The 14,251-nt window shown below is 35.4% G+C and overlaps 1 protein-coding gene across 1 annotated transcript; it reads left to right on the top strand.

Annotated features, from left to right (window-relative positions):
* Nucleotides 1–394: 394 nt before the first annotated feature.
* Nucleotides 395–13,866, top strand: NDC80 (NDC80 kinetochore complex component). Its single transcript, XM_041477722.1, has 16 exons — nucleotides 395–504; nucleotides 890–976; nucleotides 1,756–1,879; nucleotides 2,007–2,179; nucleotides 3,332–3,434; nucleotides 4,241–4,330; nucleotides 5,589–5,682; nucleotides 6,805–6,911; nucleotides 7,714–7,858; nucleotides 8,155–8,360; nucleotides 9,525–9,677; nucleotides 9,951–10,040; nucleotides 10,852–10,944; nucleotides 12,439–12,569; nucleotides 13,108–13,210; nucleotides 13,566–13,866. Exons 1-16 carry the CDS (start codon nucleotides 404–406, stop codon nucleotides 13,686–13,688), a joined length of 1,923 nt encoding a protein of 640 aa, XP_041333656.1. The 5' UTR covers nucleotides 395–403; the 3' UTR covers nucleotides 13,689–13,866.
* The last annotated feature ends 385 nt before the right edge of the window (nucleotides 13,867–14,251 follow it).

Raw genomic sequence — 14,251 nt, 5'->3', positions numbered from 1 at the left:
ATGTATGGCTTAAGTGCTGTAAGCAGTACTTGTGTACTCGTGGTAATGTGGCCTTTCTCCCAGTGGACTGAAATGAAAAATTTCTCAAGCTCTTTTGCTTTTGGAACCTGTAGGTTTGAAGTGACCAAATATAAAGAAAGGCAAAACAGTAGGTTTGGAACAAGCACTGACACTTTTATCAATAAAACGGTTGATTTAAAAGACTGTAGCTGCTCTTACATATTTCCAGAGTCTAACAAAATCTTTTTTCTTTCTTCTTTCTTTTTGGTCTGATGTACAGGTCTACTTGTTTATTCCAAGCCTTTGGAAAATTGTTGTGGCATTTAGAAAAGAAAATACCCTTAGGTCCCGGATTTTCTGATACTGCTGGAATACTGAGGGATTGTGGTTTACAGCAGTCACAATGAGGCGAAGCTCAAGTATTGCTGGAAGCAGCAGTCGACAATCTATGATGGCACTGAGAGTGCAGGATAACAACAAGATGGGTCTTCAGACACCTCAGACGTAAGTCTTGCTGGTCATGTTCCTAAAAATAAGTATATACAACTAATTCTGAAGAGATTTATCATAGTGTGTTTGAGTGTGAGTAGCAACTGAGGGAAAACAATTGAAACAGTGAGAAGAAGGCTCCTTACATCCAAGGATGTTTGAACACATGCTCCAGTTTTGCAAAACTACTTGCTTTAACCTTTTTGTGTACCTGTGTCAGGTTTCAAATGGTAGCACTTACATATTTCTTAGGAGGCGGCTGGGTGCATCAGTTGACCTTTCTAAGAGGTTGCTGGGATGAAGGTGCTTAGGAATACATTGTATAGTGTATTTTGCTCTGATACGAGCAAAATATGAATTGGTGGAACTAGTCACTCAAATCCTTCTCTCTGTTCCTCAGGAAGGACAGAAGCACCTTTGGGAAGCTGAGCATGACCAAACCTGCATCTGGAGCTTCAGAAAGAAAAGTCAGCTGTTTTGGGAACAGGTACGGATAGCTTTTGTTCTCTGCACTGTAAGTGTTCACTGCACTTGTTTTGTTAAAACAAAAAAGGTCCGCAGGTAATTTTGTCATTTTTCTTTCTTGATAGATTTTCATTATAGGGAATAATGGATCTGAGGCAAGCAGATCAGGTCTGCCTTCCTCCAGTCCTTAGTCACTAAACAATGCTGTGGAGCAGGAATTGCTTTGGGAGCTGGTTTTTTTTATTATTTTGGGAATGATGTGCACTGCAGATCTTAAGAGTATCTCAATACATTTTCTTGTTTAAGGAAGAATGACATCTGAAGTATACTTTGTGTTAGTTTCCTCTCTCTAAGATACAAACCTTCCAAAAATCTATAATCTTTCTGCTTACCCACAACACAGAAAGTCATGAGGTATCTTCTTTGATAGTACTCCAGTGTTGTAGGGGTCTATTCCTTTTAAATATTCCTTAAATATTTTAGAGTTTATTTACAGTCACCAACATGATTTTTTCTTCATCTTTGGGGTATTTTTATGCTCTCTAAAAGTTTATTTCTTTCCATAAAATGAAGAAAGTATTAATCTAGGATGCAGTAATCCCTTTGTTGTACATGTGGCATCGTAGCTTCCAGGTTGATGAAGTTTTTCCAATGACCTTAAATGAAAAGAAAACTTCAAGTATCACTTTGTATCACAAATGCAAAGAAAACATAAACATAGCAGTTGTTGTGACTTAAACATGAAGAGAGTTCTTCTTTATAGGTATTGTCACAAGACCTGTATTTATTGTCTGTCCTTAGAGCGAGTGGGGCTGGAGGGTCACGCAGCAGCCAGTTCGGTGTGTTTGGGACAGAAAAGATAAAGGATCCCAGGCCCCTTCATGACAAGGCATTCATCCAGCAATGTATCAAGAAGCTTTGTGAGGTAACATATTAACTTATTCTGCATCTATGTTATGAAGTGTAAAATGTGCTAATCAAAATGGTTATTTCCCTTGGTTTCAACTATAAATTTTATTTAGTGACTGGTATTCTGTGTTTTGTTTGCACAGTTCCTTGTTGAGAATGCTTATGCCCACAATGTTTCCATGAAATCACTACAGTCTCCATCAGTTAAGGACTTTTTAAAGATCTTCACCTTTATCTATAAATTCCTCTGCCCTTCTTATGAGCTGCCTGACTCAAAATTTGAAGAGGAGATTCCCAAAGTTTTTAAAGATCTTGGGTAAGATGATTATTGTTAGTCTCCTGGGCTGAATAGATATGCTATGGCTAGAAATTTAAAAGCTAAGAATTCTGCATTGGTAGCTGGGGAGAATGGATAGATTTCTTTATTCAGATGAGATTTTGTTTAGCTCTAGGTTTACTCTCTTGTTTTCAGTGTCTGCTATACATTTTATATTTGAACTTGCAGAACTATAAGCTCTTGGAATCTTGCTTTGTAATGTAAAATTTAATTGATTATTTGTATAGAACTTTGAAAGACAAGACACAATTTTCTTTTACAGACCTTTCTGTTCATTCTGTTAGAATCTAAGAACTGAAGTTTCCAGAATTTTGGATCAAGACAATTAAATTTAATTTTAGTTTAAACAAATTTAATTTAGTTTAAAATATGTTTTCCTGCCATTTTTCTCATTCTGCTTTCAAAGCAGAATGTTGAAATAATAAAAATTACTGTTGAGGTGAAAAAAATGCTAAGCAGCTGAGTGGTTTATTGCTGAATTTGTTCAGTGTTTGAAATCATTGATGCCCCAATGCTTTCCAAGAAAGAAAATCCTCTGACTGTTGATAATTGTGAATTTTCAGTCTCATTAAAAAAAAAAGGGAGCGTATTTTACTGCTGTAGATTTGAACCTATGATGGTGTCAAAGTGCCAGGGCTCCTTAAATGTCGGTGTAAATCTTTTTTGTTCACTTCTCAGCATTTTAATAAAATTTTGTTTTAATCTATAACATTTGAAACTGCTGACATAGCTTGAAATGTTGAAAAGGATTACACTCTGCTCCACCAAGAGTATAATTCTGGATAAAAAGACTAATTCTGGCAAGTCACTTGAAGTTTTGGGAGTTCAAGGAACATCTGGACGACACTCTTGATCATATGATTTAGTTGTAAGCAGTCTTATGAGGAGTAAGGAGTTGGATTTGTTGATCCTTACGAATTCCTTTCAAACCAAGATATTCTATGAATCACAAAATGAGAAATCCATGATAATTGAATAAAATAGTACTGGAAGAATGCAACTCTTTTCCTTTGAAGTACAGTACAATTGAGTTTGCTCTTCCTTCTGTGCTTTCATCTACATATGAAAATGTGGTGGTTTGTTTTCATCACTGCCACAGCTATTAAAAATGCATCTTCTTTGGCCATACAGGTACCCCTTTGCTCTGTCAAAAAGCTCCATGTACACTGTGGGAGCACCACACACCTGGCCTCAGATTGTGGCAGCTTTGGTTTGGTTAATTGATTGTGTCAAGGTAATGTTTCTCTTAAGATAAATATTTCCACTTTCCAGGCTGGAAGGTTATTTTCAATATGGATCTAGTAAATATTTTCTACAAATCTCTTTGTTTAACATATATGTAGACATACATGTTCTTAGCTGTCATCTGGGAGATGACCCTTAGCCTTATGTTTTAGTAACTTTTAAAGTGAGCTTTTCATGTTATATTATGATAATTTTTTTCTTTAAATGTATGCACTGGATAAATTAATGTATGAAAAAGATGGTGAAATTCTGATCTATAAATACATTAAACATGAGAAGTTAATGAGTATAATCACGGAATAGAATGTGTATCTGCAGTGCAAATGTGACATCTGCTGTTCTCTCCTAAATTTGAAATCTAAGGATGGAATTCTCAATTGAAATTATTCAAATATCCCATGATTCTGATACAAAGTGGCAACTTTTGTGTTTGGGTGGGGTGTTTTTATTTAATTTTGGTTTTGTTTGGTTTGTTTGGGTTTTTAGCAGTGGTAACTGCTGCCAGCTCAGGTCTGAGCAAAATTTGGCATCTGTGACAGAAGTTGACTGCTGCTGAATTGAGCACCTATGAAAATCCTGTCCTTTTTTGCGCAAAAGACACAAGACAACTTGGCAGTGTTGACTATTCAGTTCACGCTTCTTTACCTGTGTCTTTAGTCAACTCAACACAGGCTCATTCCAACCTGCTTGCTGAAATCATAATCCAGTGTTACTCTGCTTCTTTTCATGAAACCAGTATGGAAACTAATGGATGTCTTCACATTTGCTCTTTGTGTGTGCACCTCTGCTTTTCAGCTATACAATGCGATCAGGGAAAATGCACCATCCTTTGATGACAGACAGAGCTGGGGAGGAGAGACAGATGATGGAATTGTACATAATAAGGTACCATAAAGAGGAAATTAGAATCAGAATTGCTCAATTGAATTTTGCCATGTGCTGTAACAACAACACAATTTAATTACAGTTTAGATTGTTGTGTCATGTATTTATAGATTCTTTTGCCTTTTATATTCACAATGCTTTCTAGGAAGTAGAGTAGCATTATATAAAAACCTTATCAACTATTTCCTGAGCAGGTATCATGATCAGTCTATTGGTGAAGACTGGGTATTAAACAAAATGTTCTCCTTATTTTATATTTGCCTTATTCTCCAAGAATCTACTGTTTCAGTTCTCCTTTGTGGAGAAAGGGAATCATTATGCTGTTTATTGTTTTAGTAGAGTTTCTGGTATATTTTGCTTTAGCACTCAAGACTTCTGAATTTAACAGCAGTGCAGTGTAAAGACAGTGACTTAATTCTAAATATAGTGACTTGTGCCAATATCTACTCAGTTTACTATGTAAAAATTGGTTGTAAAGTTTTATTTCTGAGCCACAAAATAGGGTGGCAGTATAATTCAGGCTCTTAAAAATCCAACAGATTGCTTTCTTCTTTATTTATCATGGATTATTAGAACTACTCAGATTTAACTCAGTGTTAACTCACAGCAGGTGTTTGGACAGGGTTGCATTATAAGCTAAAACATTTAATTAGAAATTGCAAAAATCACGTAAAATCATAATTTTGGACTAAGGTTACAACCTGATGGTTGGCAAGTAAAAATGCTTTTGAACTAAATACGTCCTTCTACACTGACATTTATGCATATATGTTGATACAAAATTACAATTTGGTGTAATTGCTTCTGAAACATCTGTGTCTTAGTGTCTAGCAAATTTGTTTTGCATAACCTTTCTTTAATTCTAGATAAGTATATTGACATCTGCAGATCTGAATTTTAATGGTCATATTTATAGAAGAGGTCTGTTAAACAGATTTCCAGTTTCCATAAACTATGAGAGAATCATATGCATCAAGATGAAAAATTCTTAAGTATTGTACCTACAATCTTTGTTAATTATCCCAAAAAAAATACAGTATTTCCAGACCTTTCTTAATGTGAATTATAGGTGTCTGTTTCTGCCTGAATATAATCTTGACATTCTATGTTCAAAGGGAGGAAAAAAGTTTAATTTTACAAAAGCATTAAAGATATTTTTGCTGTCTGTTTAATTCCACTGATTGAATAGCTTTAGACTATCCAGATATTTTATAGGCCTTGGAATTGTTGAAATGAAAGATTTTTAAATTGTTTTCAGCTTTTCATGGACTACTGTGTGAAGTGCTATGATCTTTTCATGAAAGGGAGAGATACCTTTGAAGAGTTGGATGCTGAAGTGCAGTCAAAATTAAGTAAGTTTTCAAATTTTAATTAAGTATTCAATTGTGTTACTGGTTTCTTTTCTCCTAGCATCAGTTTTTTCAGTTTACAAGTGAAAGTGATCTAAGGGAGTCTGAAATTCCTAAGTACGTTTCAGTTACTTCAACTTAATGCTCTCTTTTTTATATATATTTTTAGCAGTACAGATGGTTAGGTTATGATCTGCTGTCAGCTGTAGCTGTGTCACCTTGTTTTTTAATGTCTTTGTCACGGAAAACCAGTATACAGTTCTTCAGATGTGAATGCCATCTATGCAGATGACTCTTGTTTCTGTCTGGCAAAGTTAACACTTTAAAAAAAGAAAAATATTTTCAGAGGATGCAGACCTGATAAGAAAGTTCAGCTTTTGAAAGATCTGAAAAGAGTCTGCAGGAGTTCCAGACTCCATTGTGAGGGTTCCTGTATGTGATTCAGCATGCACCTGAAGCACAGGTGTTTGTGTTCAGGGATGTAGAAAATTATTACGTTTTTTTCACTCACTCATTTCACCACCTACACAAATACAAACACAATGTGAGAACAAGGAAGAAAAACACTTCTTACTTTCTTTGCTCTCCTATGAAAGGCCAGACTAAGAGCCCTTTGTTTGCAAACTGGAGTCCAGTTGGAGAGGAAACAAGCTACCATACTGTTACTGGATATTAGGAAAAAATAATCATCCCATTTTTTGGCAAAGGCCAAGTGAAGTTAGGGAAAAGATGCCTCAAGAAGCAAGGAAGTATATGGATAAGAAAGAGGTTGTTAAATAAGTTTGATTTGTTCTAGCTTCACAAGATGGTCCATATAGACTTACATACTCTCCTGTAGTGTGGGCTGTATGAGAGTTTGGAAACCCTTACCTCTTGGGAGTGACTTTGACATGAGGCCTGAGAAACCCATGTCTCTTCTTGTTTGTTTTGGGGTTTTTGCCTGGTTCATTTTAATGAAAGGTTTTTCTGATAAGTTTCTTGGTTGTTTTTAGATATTTCTTTAGTGTAAAATAATTATCCAGATAATGGGTACTTACTGTGCTGAAGCTAAAGTTCAGATACTCAAAATAGGTGGTGATATTGAGACGAATTTGTAACTTCACTCTCTATTCTGCTCTCCCACAGAGGATTTATTTAATATAGATCCATTCCAGATGGAAAGTTTAGCAGCTGAAAACAAAAGGCTTCAAGAAGAGATTGCAAGACTAGAAAAAGAAAAGGAAAGTGAGCCGGTTAGTAAATTGTGTCTGTTTTTATGGTGGAGTTGAATTTTATAATATTGACCATTTCTGAATGAAGATACTTATGACACATAACAAATGGAACTTTTTCAGTGCTTTGTGATTTTAATTAGGCCAGGTTTTTACAGACTCTATGCCATTATAGAGCAAGGCTTTTCTTGGAGTCTTCAGTAACCATTTGTTTGATAATGTGCAGATATTTACAGGCGATAATGTCTTATATTGACTGAAATATTAATAAAATGCTTGAACCACTTTTTTTTTAATATAAATTTCAATATTATTTTTTCAAATGTTTTGGTATTCAAATATGAGGCATGGGATTCAGTGGTAACAACATATTTTATGGGAAATACTTTGCTTGAGAAGCTGGATTCTGCTTTTAATACATCCTGAGTTTAAAAATGGGTTAGTATCTATGCAGGTGGCAAATTGAGATTCCTGCCAACTGTGCAAAATGTGCTGAGTATATTCCCAGCTTTCCATGCCCTTGTTTTATCTGCCCTCCATATATCATTAGAGTTAACTTATGAACTACCTGTAGTAATAATTGTCTAAAGTAGTGTCTGATGCAAATGAGAGACTTAATGCTGAAATGCAAGAATCTTTTCAGCCTTCTTTGCTGTTAAAGATGCTTGACTTGACTTAGCTGTCACAGAGATAAAAAATTATTAAAGTTCTTTAGTTTTATATTTGTGCTACTGATATTGATCAATTATGCTACTGTCTTGTCTGGAAAGTGAATTATTTTATATTTATCTAAGAGTGGTTGTTCTTTTCACCCATTTCCTAGGATCGTAGAGTAACGCTACGAAATGTGAAATCGTCTCTTCAAGCAGACGTCCAGAAATACCAGGCTTATTTGGCTAATCTGGAATCTCATATAGCCATCCTTGATCAAAAACTGGAAAGTGTTAATGATGAAGTTGAGACAGCAGGTAAGGAGGCTTAATCACAGTCAGGACAGTGAAACTAGAAATAGTCTTCAAATAATTGTAGATCTTAGCTTGAGGACAGAGCGAGATACTTGGAGTAGGATGATGCTACAAATATACTTTCCAGAATGGATTGCTAATAAAGATTTTTTTTTTGTCTAATAGCTCTTTGTACACTGGAGTAATGAAACAGTACTGTCATGTAATAATGATGTTATTTACTCATAAAATACAGAGGTGAGGTTTACGTATTTAGGCTGGTATTTTATGTCCATTTCACAAATGTTTTATGAACTTAGAAATGGAAGTAGAAGCAACGAAGCAGGAGAATGCCCGGCTCCGGCACATCTTAGATAACCAAAAGTACTCAGCTGCGGACATTGAGAGAATAAATCATGAGAGAAATGAGCTGCAGCAAACCATTAACAAGCTGACTAAGGAACTGGAAGCAGAAGAACATCAGCTGTGGAATGAAGAGCTAAAATATGCTAGGAATAAAGAGGCGGTATGTGAAAACCCCACTACACTCAGAGGTGGCTGCTAGTTTTCATCATGCACGCTTAAAATTGGAGTCTTGATAATTTCTTTGCTAAATAATCTAACACCACCCTACATGTATCTAACCAGGCAACACTGACAAGAATGGCCTCTGTTTACAATACTTCTGAAAAATGTTTCCTTTTTTATTTTCCATTTTCTGTTTTGCGCTTAATGAAAATGTAATTTTTTTTCTGTATCACAAGAGATGTATCTAGAATATGAAGAGCTGTCAGCTCTCGCTACTATAGCATTAAGAGCTTTGATAACATTAGCATGCCATGCTTTGATAACACAAGAAATTACAGGCTAATGTTAATATTTCAGAGCAAGGAAGTAAGGCAAAACCAGTGAATTTGAATCAATAGCTTTGCATGCATTAAGGCCTGATTAGTTCTTTGTGTAGAAATTGTACCATTTTTCAAGGGCTAAGTTCAATCCCTTCAAACAGAATGAAAAGATATAGTCCTGTAAGTGATGGGATTTAAAAGCTTCTGCTTTGCCAATTGGTGAACTAAAGAAAAAAGTTACAAATATATTTGGTAGGGTTACCCTTTATCAAGCACTTGTATTAACTTAAATCCTCATGTGAAAGTATGAGTTTATACATAAAACTGGAAAAAAAAAAAACATGGGTTTTTTAACATTTGCATATAAATAGCACTTATTAATTAGAAATTAGAGCATTTAATAAAGTTTGTTTAGAGGCATGCTCAAGTTAGTTTGTTACTATGATGTGTGGCAAGTCAAAACTAATGAGGGAAGGCATATTGACCTGATAATTGATCATTGGTTTAGTATTATTTTCCACCATGTTTTTAGTTCCCTATCAGCTAATTCTCAAAAACTTGAGGCAAATGAATATGGAAAACCACGGGTGAAACCATTCAGTGTTCTCAGCCATATACACTAAGAAACCTCAGTGTGAAAACTCTGAAAGAATCATAAAACAGCACCTAATGCAGCAAATTGCTGGACTGGCATTACATACAGCTCTTGAATACTGTGGGGTAACAAGGAATTATGGCTATAGAGAGTAACTCTGGAACTTGTTTAAGGTACTATATGAATACTTCTTGCAAATCTTTTCACTTGTATCTCTTCTATGATTTGTGCCCTTTTCTCTGAGCAGATCGAAATGCAACTGGCAGAGTATCATAAACTGGCTCGAAAGCTGAAATTAATTCCAGTAAGTGCAGAGAATTCCAAAGGCCACGACTTTGAGATTCAGTTTAATCCTGAGGCAGGACCAAATTGCCTCGTCAAATACAGAACTCAGATCAAGGTAAGTAAAGTCAACACTTAAGGCTTTAGATACCACTCACAAAAAAGGTGTGTTTCTTTGGAAATGCTGGGAAGGTCTCTCAAGCTCACAATGAAATGTCATTGAAAAGCTTGTGTGATGAGTCACCATAATTACATTGTAGTATGTGAAAGAAATTTGGTATTGGAGAATATAGTAGCCTAAAAAAAAATAACAGGAAAAGATGTACTGGGGTACATCTTGGTTCAAATAAGCAAATTGCATTTGTTGGATCTTCTTGTATGCGTATTACAGGCTCCCCTCATGGAGATCATCAATGACACTGAGGAAGAAATTAGTAAAGCTACTCAACGGAAGATGACTTTGGAAGATACTTTGGAACAGGTGCGTTGGTTAATGAAGATTAACACTAAGATACCACCCCTAAAACCTTATCTGCTGCTTTCATTCAACCTTTTGCATGGGTAAAGTGTGGTGTGGTGGGTTGGTTTTTTGGATTGGTTGGGGTTTTTCTGAGGACAAGTGGAGGGGGAGAAGCTGTGAGAAAACTGCTTTAATTGCGATGGAACCTAGAAGTTTTTCTAAGAACTGGGGTCTTTGTTGGTTGAAATATTGTGTATTCCCTGAATTAAAGTTTATGTAGCTTACATGTATTTGACCATAAACATTGGAAGTATTTGTTTTTTAAGTTGCCCGTTCCAGTTGATTGTGTGCCTTACCATCACTGACAAATTGTCATCAGGAAGAATTTTAGTAATATTGGATTTGGGATGGATTGAAAGAAGGAAAATTTTATTTCCTTATTCTTCTACCTTTACCTCAGTTTTTATTGCTGGGCATGATGTTATGTGGTATGAAATGTCCTCTTGGCCAGCTGGCCTGGCTATGCACCTTCCCAGTCTCTTGCCTGTCCCTGCCCTACTCAGTGAAGGGCCCTGGGAGGAATAGAAGGCCTTGGAATGCTGTGCTAGCACTGTTTTCAGCAGTAGCCAAAACATTGGTTACCAACACTGTTTTAGCCCCTTATCCAAAACAAAGCATAATACAGGCTGCTATGAAGAAAGGTAATGCCATCCCAGCCTAGCCTAGTTTAATTGGTTTTTTTTGGAGCTACCAGATGTGGTTTGTGATGGCATGGCCTTATATGTTGGAATTCTTTTTGAACTATACTTCATTGGTTATGTTTTCATCATAGGTGAATGTAATGCTAGAGGACAAGAAACGCAATGTGAAAATGCTGACAGAAGAAGCTGAAAAGCTGGATGATCTTTACCAGCAGAAGCTTAAGGTAGAACTTCTTACAGCTTGATGACAACTTATCCTTAATGATACCCTTATCCTTAATTTTTGTATTTATAGATAAATTTTTGGGTTGCATTTTTGTTTGGGCTTCTGCCTTTGCCTTCTTCCCTTCCTGTTACAGGATTTTTTCATTCTTTTCAGAAAAGTGATTTGACTGCTATCTTAACTGCATCAGTTTTCACTTTCTTGCAAGAGAATCTGACATCATATTGTAGCAGATCCTGTAAATCATAAATTACTGCATCCAGTAATAAAAGCAGCAACAATCATCTGACCTCAGGATGTCTCCAGACATGTGCTTGAAGGAGATTTTAGGATTAACAGAATCTGCCTTGTCTAATCAATTTGTATATAATAAATACATTTACAGTTTTTACTAAACATGTTTAATCAGCTTCTGTAAAAACTAAGAAAAACAGGGATTGACCAAAAGCATGTTAAATTGTTTTAATGATCTGAAACTGTTGCTTCCTTTCCCAGCACAGGAGCAGTCCCTATCTTTTTCCCCACTTGCAGTTCAGCTAAAAACATAGCCCTCTCTGTTAAAAACTGAGTGGGTATTTCGGTACCTCCCAACTCCTCTGACAACACTGCTTTAGTGGGGTTGCGGTGCTCTGCAGAAAAATGTTCATTGAACTAAGCCAGTATTTACCATAAATGCTGTTGTAAATCCAAACTCCTGTGCTACAGCCATGAAACAGGGCTATTTCACTACTAATACCTGCTGAGGTAGGTATATATAGGTATATAAAGGCAATTAATTTAGTTTATATTTTGCAAAACAACATGACATTTAGCTTTTGGTCTGTGCTCTTGCATATACTTTTCTCTAAAGTTAAGTTCATAAAATACACACTTGCCGCCAGATGTTTATAATAAGACATAGTCATGTAATTCCTCTTCTAATTTTTAAAATGCTGTTTGTAAGTCTTAAGTATTAAAATTATTTTTGAAGGATGATATTTCAGTAATCTACCAGAATTGCATGTTGAGTTGAAGGCAGAATTTTGTTGGTTTTGTGGATTGTATAGCACCAACAGATGTATTCTCCTTGAAGAGATGATTATTTGGAATTGTACTCTCTTTCAGACAAAAAGGAAAACCTGTTTTCTTACTCAAATGTGGTTGTATTTTTTTAACCTAGAAACAGTTGTTCATGATGTGCCATTTCTAAGCTATTTAGACTATCTTGTAGTAAACAACACTTTTTGAGTGTTGAAGGGAAAGGTTTCCCTTCCTCTGAAGGGAAAATAGCTGCAACACGAGCCTTTAAATTTGATTAAAGGAATAAAGAGATGGTTAGGCTTATTCTGGGATGGGGATGATACAGAAAACCGCTGAAACTTTAGGTTTGGGAGGGATGTCCTTGAGGGTTTTTTTTTCAGTTCTGAACTTGGAGCCGCTTTTTTGTATTTTGAATTCAAGCAATAGGATATACCTGAGAAAGGCCATTTTTTCTCCTCTTTCCTTATGTCTATAGGAGATAGAAGAGGAAGAGCAGAAATGTGCAAATGAACTGGAATCGTTAAAGAAGCATAAACAGTTACTTGAGAGTGGCGTCTATGAAGGTCTCAGTGAAGCCACAAATGAATTGCATGATCTCCAAAGACAGTAAGATTCATAATTTCCATGTTTGCCTTGTTTATTTTGGTTTTTAAGGATAAAGATATTTCCTTGAATGTAACATAAAGTTGTTTCAGCACGTATCCATCTCAGTGTATTAATTTCGCAAGTTAACAACTGAAAGATGTTTTTCCTCAACATCAGCATTTTTAGTATTTTGCTAAAATATTTTTCTGCTGTATCAGAACTCCTGTTTTCCATATTATATTTTTTTATATATGGTTATAGCTAAGAAATTAGTTTGTTTCCAAACTTACGTGACAACTGCATTTTATACCTCAAAGTCTGGAAAGAGCATTCGGACTCTAAGGTACATTGTTTCTTATCAGTGAGCATAATACAGTCCTTTGGTTTTTTTTAAGTTGAGTATTAATATATTGTAATATATTGTAACATGGTTCAAATTAATACTAATGGAAAAAAAGTATGGCTAAATATGGTGATAAATCAGATTTGAAGTGATTGTTTTAAATGTCAGGAATTCTCTAATTATGGACATGACCTTCTGAGTATCTTTACCTTTTAGATATCAAGTTGTTTTGCAAACAACAACAGAAGAGAAGAGAAAAATTGGTGCTAACTTGAGTCGTCTTATAGAAACAGTTGCTACTCATATAGCATCTATAGTGGTAAGCTAAAATTTGATATTCAGAATTAAATCTCTCTAGAGACATTTGCAGTTAAACACTTGGAAATTAGAGCTTACTCTTTCTAAGGAAGTATCAGTTATTTAGCTGCTGCCCTGAGTCCACGGATTCTAGTTAAATTTTCTGACAAAACCTTTGGTATAAATAATCAGAATTGATCATTAAGTTTCAGCAGTAACATCCTGTCAAGTTAAACCTGCTTCTGATAGATGTCTTTCAGGAAACTGTATAACTGAAATCAGTTAACCTGTGCAATGACTGCTTAAAATGCTTTAGCAGAATGAGTAAAATGCAGACTATGATAGAGCTAATAAAACTTTCTGTACCTCTTTTCTAGAAATACCTTGATGAACAGAATGTAAGAATTTACAAAGATGATGAAGAATTCATGCCTGAAGATCTATTGTCACACTTGAGCAACATTCTAGACACTTATAAAAAGAAGGCTGAAAGTATCTAATCACTAGAGTGATGAAGATAAAAATGTTGCATTTCTGAAGCTCTAGTGTGCTGCCTTCTAAAGGGATGGGTACTTAGCTGTGTTTAGCACTGAAACTGGTTTTAAGTGGAAGGAAGTAGTTACGAACATTCTTTGTTTTGTTGACACAAATACATTTAAGAATTAAACAAAATATTTGCATTTTCTTAAAAAATGCTTTGCTCAGACTTTGTACTTTCAATAGCATATGTATGCGTTTAGGGCACGCACGTCACAGACAGTTCACATCCTTCCCCAAGCCTTATTTTGCTAGCAAGACTAAATGTAAATGTCTCTCTTCTGCTTGTTCAGTTACCTATGAAACTGCACAGAGACACCTCTTACATGACTAAAAAATCAAAACCTCTTTTGAAAAGATAAGTCCTTACATAGTAGTCTTGTAAATAATCTAGAAAAAGAAACACAGTAGTTTGAAAACCAAGCTTTGTCTTTAGCTGCTCAAACTCCCAGATGAAACTTCACTGAACTTCTTGAATACGTGTACCAGACAAAGCTCTAAATAGGACATCATATAAATTCTGGCT

Source organism: Pyrgilauda ruficollis, unplaced genomic scaffold (assembly GCF_017590135.1).
Source record: "Pyrgilauda ruficollis isolate IOZ18807 unplaced genomic scaffold, ASM1759013v1 scaffold41, whole genome shotgun sequence".
Lineage (NCBI taxonomy): Eukaryota > Metazoa > Chordata > Aves > Passeriformes > Passeridae > Pyrgilauda > Pyrgilauda ruficollis.
The sequence above is the reverse complement of the archived record's forward strand: the minus strand, read 5'-3'. Positions and strand labels throughout refer to the sequence as shown.